This window comes from Setaria viridis, chromosome 2, assembly GCF_005286985.2.
Source record: "Setaria viridis chromosome 2, Setaria_viridis_v4.0, whole genome shotgun sequence".
NCBI classification, from domain to species: Eukaryota; Viridiplantae; Streptophyta; class Magnoliopsida; order Poales; family Poaceae; genus Setaria; species Setaria viridis.
Window position 1 is genome coordinate 10,315,424 of NC_048264.2, and position 5,680 is coordinate 10,321,103.

General features: G+C 43.9%; 1 protein-coding gene across 2 annotated transcripts; it reads left to right on the plus strand.

Moving 5' to 3' along the window:
- Nucleotides 1–226: 226 nt before the first annotated feature.
- LOC117845604 (serine/threonine protein phosphatase 2A 57 kDa regulatory subunit B' theta isoform) lies at nucleotides 227–4,859 on the plus strand. Of its 2 annotated transcripts, XM_034726669.2 has the most exons (5): nucleotides 232–524; nucleotides 692–761; nucleotides 1,029–2,432; nucleotides 4,119–4,489; nucleotides 4,581–4,859. In XM_034726669.2, the coding sequence occupies exons 3-4, from the start codon at nucleotides 1,254–1,256 to the stop codon at nucleotides 4,473–4,475; spliced, it is 1,536 nt and encodes a 511-aa protein (XP_034582560.1). In that variant the 5' UTR covers nucleotides 232–524; nucleotides 692–761; nucleotides 1,029–1,253; the 3' UTR covers nucleotides 4,476–4,489; nucleotides 4,581–4,859. The 2 variants fall into 2 exon arrangements, with proteins under 2 accessions (XP_034582561.1, XP_034582560.1); XM_034726670.2 differs by lacking the exon at nucleotides 4,581–4,859 and having other exon boundaries at nucleotides 227–524; nucleotides 3,993–4,130.
- The last annotated feature ends 821 nt before the right edge of the window (nucleotides 4,860–5,680 follow it).

Genomic DNA, 5,680 nt, shown 5'->3' on the forward strand with positions numbered 1-5,680 from the left:
GTGAAACAGAACGCCATTGTCCGCGCTTGGGTCTCACGCTTTTGCCAGCAAACATGGCCTCTAACAAACACACTCCCTGCCGTGTTTTCCATCAGAAAGGTGAAGAAAAAAACACACACCGTGTAAAGGGCGGAAACGGACACGCTGGCCTTGGCTACCGGCCGAAATTGCTCTGCTACGGCCGTCTTCTGGACGAGAGAGGTGGCTCAAAAGAAAAGAAAAGAAAAGCCGGGGGGCAGAAACGGAAAAGGGGAATTAAAATAGTCGTGGAAGCCAAGCCCAGGAGATCCAACAAGGCAACTCCCCCTCCTCCCTCCCCTCGTGCTCTTCTTCCTCCTTGCTAGTGCCGCCGCGCTCCGCTCCCGGCTCCTCCACCTCTCGCCCTCCACCGCCTCCCGTCCCGTGGCCCGTCGGCACTCGACTCACTCCTCGAAGCGAGCTCGTCGGGCCCGGCACCGGCCCGTCACCTCCGCCGCTGCAGGATGAGCTAGCCGTCGCCACGCCCCGCCCGCTGGTGGAAGTAGGTGAGTGTCCGCCCGCCCGGCCCTGTTCTTGCTGTTCTCGCCCCGGAGCGGGATGCGGCGCGCGGGGGAGTGGGGGATTGTTTGCCCCTCCCGCGCCGTAGTTCCCTGGGCGGGCCCCGCAACCGCACTCCGTGTTGACCGTTGCCTTGCTCTGCTTTCGTTTTCAGAGGGTCGCTGTCGGTCGCCACTCGACTCATCCGGATTCCCTGGACCCCGCGCCGCGTAGGATCGCTTCAGGTCAGTTCCTTTTCGTCCTTCCCTGAACCAATTTCACCTGGGATGCTGAGATTTTTGGGGGAGGGGGTGCTCTGTGTAACTGCTTACATTCTGTGCCTGAATCAGTTCTTGGTTGAATTTCTTGTTGGGGGTGTGGAGAGGGAGTAGGGGATGAGCGTCCTAGGTTGTTATGGAGATATGGTTGCACTAGTGCTACGATTTCTGTGCAGTGGTTGCCTGGCTGAGTTGTTCATCCGGTTACCTGACCCTTATTAAACATTATTGCAGGTTGAAGTGGCTGGATTAGGCAGGATAAGTCAGCAAGACTGAAGCTTTGGTTTGTGCAATCAGAGCATGCCATGGACTAGAAGTGAGGGGTTAGGATTTGGTGTGTGGTAGTAGCTCCTGTTTCCACGGAAGAGGCAAGGAGCGCCTTTTGCCGTTTCTTCCAGGGGGATCTGAATCTCCTATCCGTGTTGATTCGGGTGGCGTCAGCTGTTCTGGGTTGGTAGTATGATGAAACAGATATTTGGGCGGCGCAAGGCGTCCAAAAGTGCAGATAAGGAATCGATTGGTGGGAGGAGGCATGCCGTGTCGAACCAGCAGTCGGGTTCTGGAGTTGCCGACCAGAGTGGCCAGCAGCCAATTTTGTCGAGTACTGGACATGCCTGCGGGAGTGGAAACCGTATGGGGTTCCAGGAGTCGAGGATAAATGATGGTTTGTTCGCTTCTCACTTCGGGCCGTTGCCGAGCATTAAGGATATGCCAAATGCAGAGAAACAGAACCTGCTCATCGTAAAGTTGAACATGTGCTGCACCCAGTTTGACTTTACGGATCCGACAAGGAACATGAGGGAGAAGAAAATAAAGGGGGAAACAATGATGGATATACTTGATTATGTCAAAACAGCTAACACCAAGTTCCCTGAGATTGTTGTGGAGGGAATCACAAAAATGATTTCAGAAAACTTGTTCAGGACGCTGGTTATCCCACCCAGGGAGAAAAAGGTGCTTCAAGCTTTTGATTTAGAAGAGGATGAACCATTGATGGACCCTGCATGGCCACATTTGCATATTGTCTATGAGTTGCTCTTGAATTTTGTTCAATCTCCAGAAACTGATGCTAAATTGGCTAAAAGATATGTTGACCATTCCTTTATTCTAAGGCTGCTTGAGCTCTTTGATTCTGAGGACCTTAGGGAGAGGGACTACCTTAAGACGGTACTTCACCGTATCTATGGGAAGTTCATGGTGTATCGGCCATTTATCCGGAAAGCTATCAATAATGTATTCTATCAGTTCATATATGAAACTGAAAAGCACAATGGAATAGCAGAGCTCTTGGAAATTTTAGGAAGTATCATCAATGGGTTTGCTTTGCCACTCAAGGAAGAGCACAAACTGTTCCTAGTAAGGACCTTAATTCCACTTCACAAGCCAAGGTGCATTTCAATGTACCATCGGCAGTTGTCTTACTGCATTACACAGTTTGTTGAAAAAGATGAAAAGCTTGCGGATACTATTATTAGGGGCATCATCAAATGTTGGCCTGTCACAAACAGCCCAAAAGAAGTACTCTTCTTGGGTGAGTTGGAAGAGATATTAGAAGCAACACAACCTAGCGAGTTTCAAAAATGTATGGTTCCTATTTTCTCCCAGGTTGCTCGCTGCTTTAACAGCTCTCACTTCCAGGTAATATCTTACACCTTATCCTTGATGAATATTCCCTGTATGCAACTTTATTACCTGTTTCACCTTTGGTTGAATTGTTGCGTACTTTTACGTTATCAAAATCGGATTAGATGTCATCTGAAGCAATCATAATTTTTTTGCTTGGGTAAAGGTTATTTCCCTGTTGGTTTGTTATAACAGTATTACATCCTTTTCAAAAATAACTGAAAAAACAAATTTTAATTGTTTCTTCTATTGATTTGCAATTTACCTCTTCCTCTTAGCATTGAAAATGTGTTTGCTCGTATCTTGTATGCGCATATCATCAGGCTCATATTTGTCAGTTTGTTCTAGAGCTGTAAATGAAATTCGAACTTAGGAAACATAGTTTTTATTTGTAGACATCTTGAATTGCTAAGGTTCCTACAGCAGAATGCAGGCCCCATTCAGCTTCTTCCATTCTGAATTAATTAATTTATTTGTCTAGTAATTTATTCCTCACAGAAAATTGGCCTTTCTATCTGTATGGATTTGAAATTAGTTGCATTTTCTAAGATTTTAAGTAAATATTGGTTGATTACTTAATGTGCAGTTATGTTAGGCAACCATTCCCTGGTCCAGACTCCAGAATCCTCTTAGGTGCATTTGTAGTGAATTTGGATGTTTTTTTTAAAGATTGTTGTAGGCACTTCATGTGATTTCCCAACCCATCGTTTGACATGCATTCATGTCATTAGACTTCCTCCTTAAAGATGGGGTTTCCAACATTTTACTGGCATGGCAGCTACAGGGCTGGCCCAGATCTCAGGCTTAGCATAGGAAACAAAGAAACTTCAATTTTATGATTTTTTCTGCTTCCTTGCTTGTTTCACAAATTTACTACTGATCCTCACTATCTCGCAAAACTGCATAAAATAAAAGATGGATTCGCTATTGACTGCCAGAGGAAGTGTGTATCTGTCATGAGCAGCTGCCATCAGTGGTCTGCAATATCATGATAAAGCATTGACCTAATGAAGAGTATAAACAAAATTACACACATCACACCTAGTTCTATACGTTGCACGTCTATCTGGAATTGTCTAGATCTGTTTTGGGAAGCTCATCAAAGGATCATCTAGTCATTAGTAGTAAATCATACCTCATTATGGATTCCTATGCTGTTTTTGTTAAAAACATTATGTGCATGTGCTGCAAATTTAGAAGCTTCATTTGTTTTAATGTAGCCTTGGTGAGCATTCTATGGTCTTGTTCTTTGTCATTTATATTTGACTCTAAAATGATACATTTCTGAAAAGGTACTTAATTCTGTTAGATCTAAAATTGTAATATTTATAAGGTACTGCTTGATTTTTTTATTTTATACCTATGGGATGGGAGAACAAGGTTTGGGGATACTCTCTTAGAAAAACATGTATAACCAAATTTGAGTGACTGCTGTTAACTGTAGTGTGTGCTTATAAATTTATTTGTTCCTCCAGGATTGGTAATTTATATTCATATGGAAGCATGACTTAATCATGTATTGGTATCTATAATATGAATACTCAATTCTAAAATTTTATTTGTGTACTTGCACAGGACGGGGCAAAATGTGGCCTGACCTTGATACCCAATATTTATATAATTGTATCATTATGTTCTTTTTCCCTGCTATGTTAATTTCATATATATTTATCTATTGTAATGTGCTCAAACTTTATTTAGGTTGCTGAGAGAGCATTGTTTTTGTGGAACAATGACCGCGTGTATAATTTGATTAGTCAAAACAGTAAGGTGATCCTGCCTATCATCTTACCTGCATTGGAGAAAAATATAAACGGGCACTGGAACCTGGCCGTGCGAAGCCTCAGTCTGAATGTGCAGAAGTTGTTCTCCGAGCGTGAGGCTGAGCTGTTTGCTGAATGTATGCTGACATATGAAGAAGACAAAGTTAGAGAGGAGGCACGTAAGCTTAAGCAGGAGGCAGCATGGAAACGTCTGGATGAGATTGCATCAGACAAAGTCACAAGTGGCGAGGCTGTCCTTATCTCTCCAACCTTGCCTCGCCAACCTTCGGTGTAGGAACTTAATGAAGGGTAAGCATGTTGGTTGCCTTGTCTTCAGTTGTTTCAAGTATCTGTTAACCTCATGCAGTCCTGATAATACTTGGATCCTTGGTGTTGGCAGGTCCTTGCAGAGTCGTCCAGCATTGTACAGGATTGGGTTGTAGATAAAAAAAAGAGGGGTATATGAAGCCGCCAAGGCTGGTGTGCGAAACTGAGGAAAAGACAGATGAGAAGCCAATTGTGCATCAGTCAGTTCTGTAAATCCCATGCCATGGCTTCTTTCGGCATTCTGGTGGTTCAGTCTCTTTTGTAGTTTGTCGTTCGGAGAATGGATGGTTGTTTTTTTCTTTTCCCTTATGATATCGGTTAAAGGTGATCTGGTATATGCCTTTTTTCTTCCCGTTTCTGTTTTCTGCTCGGATGGCAGGTAGTCGGCTTAATAAGTGATAAAAGTTACTTAGGTTTTCCTTTCGCACCTAGGTGATATAGTATGTGATGATTGTGAATGCTAGCGAATCAGGTCAGATTCGTGGGCAAATGTGTGCAGGAGCAGGTGTAGTTCATCCTGTCCGACCCCTTCCGGCATAGTGGCAGTTTGCCTGGGTAACTGGGTTGGAACTACCTTCAGTCAGGATGGTAAAATTTGCAGTGTGGTCTGGAGGATAGATTGCCTCCAAATACGCGCCCTATTGTCAAAAGCTGCTGACAATTTGCGGTCATCCTTTTCTAACTGCACGGCCATCATCTGCTTTCACTGCTTGCTATTGTTGATATTCGTACTTTAAGCGCTAGTGCCTAGTTTTCTCTTTGCTTAGTATTGTTCGGACATGTAGAAAAGACCCATGGTTCCCCGATCAAACAAAAAATGTTGCTGAGCACAAGTAACACCAGATAGGTTCCCAGTTCCCTCCAGTTCCCAGTTAAAGGACACCATGGCCAAATCTAGCTAATTGGCACGGGTTGGTCAACTGCACCTCCGCATTGCCCTCTTTGTAACCCTTGCGGCCAATTGGGCCATCCTCTACCTAGCACCGAATTACAACTTTTTGTTCTAAATTTTAAAAATATGCAAAAATCCCATGTTTGCTACATAGTTTTCTAAAGAAAAAAAAAGTGCTTTTCAGCCATTATGTTATGTATTGCAAAAGTGTGACTTTCCATCCACCCTTTGTGTTCCCTTTATTAATTTTACAAGCCTTGACATGTATGGTTTATTCAGTT

Bases quoted from the DNA above. Each gene is read 5' to 3' on its own strand.
- LOC117845604 (XM_034726669.2), top strand. From the start codon at position 1,254: ATGATGAAACAGATATTTGGGCGGCGCAAGGCGTCCAAAAGTGCAGAT. The intron at 2,433-4,118 runs GTAATATCTTAC...AACTTTATTTAG, and splicing joins TTAACAGCTCTCACTTCCAG to GTTGCTGAGAGAGCATTGTT.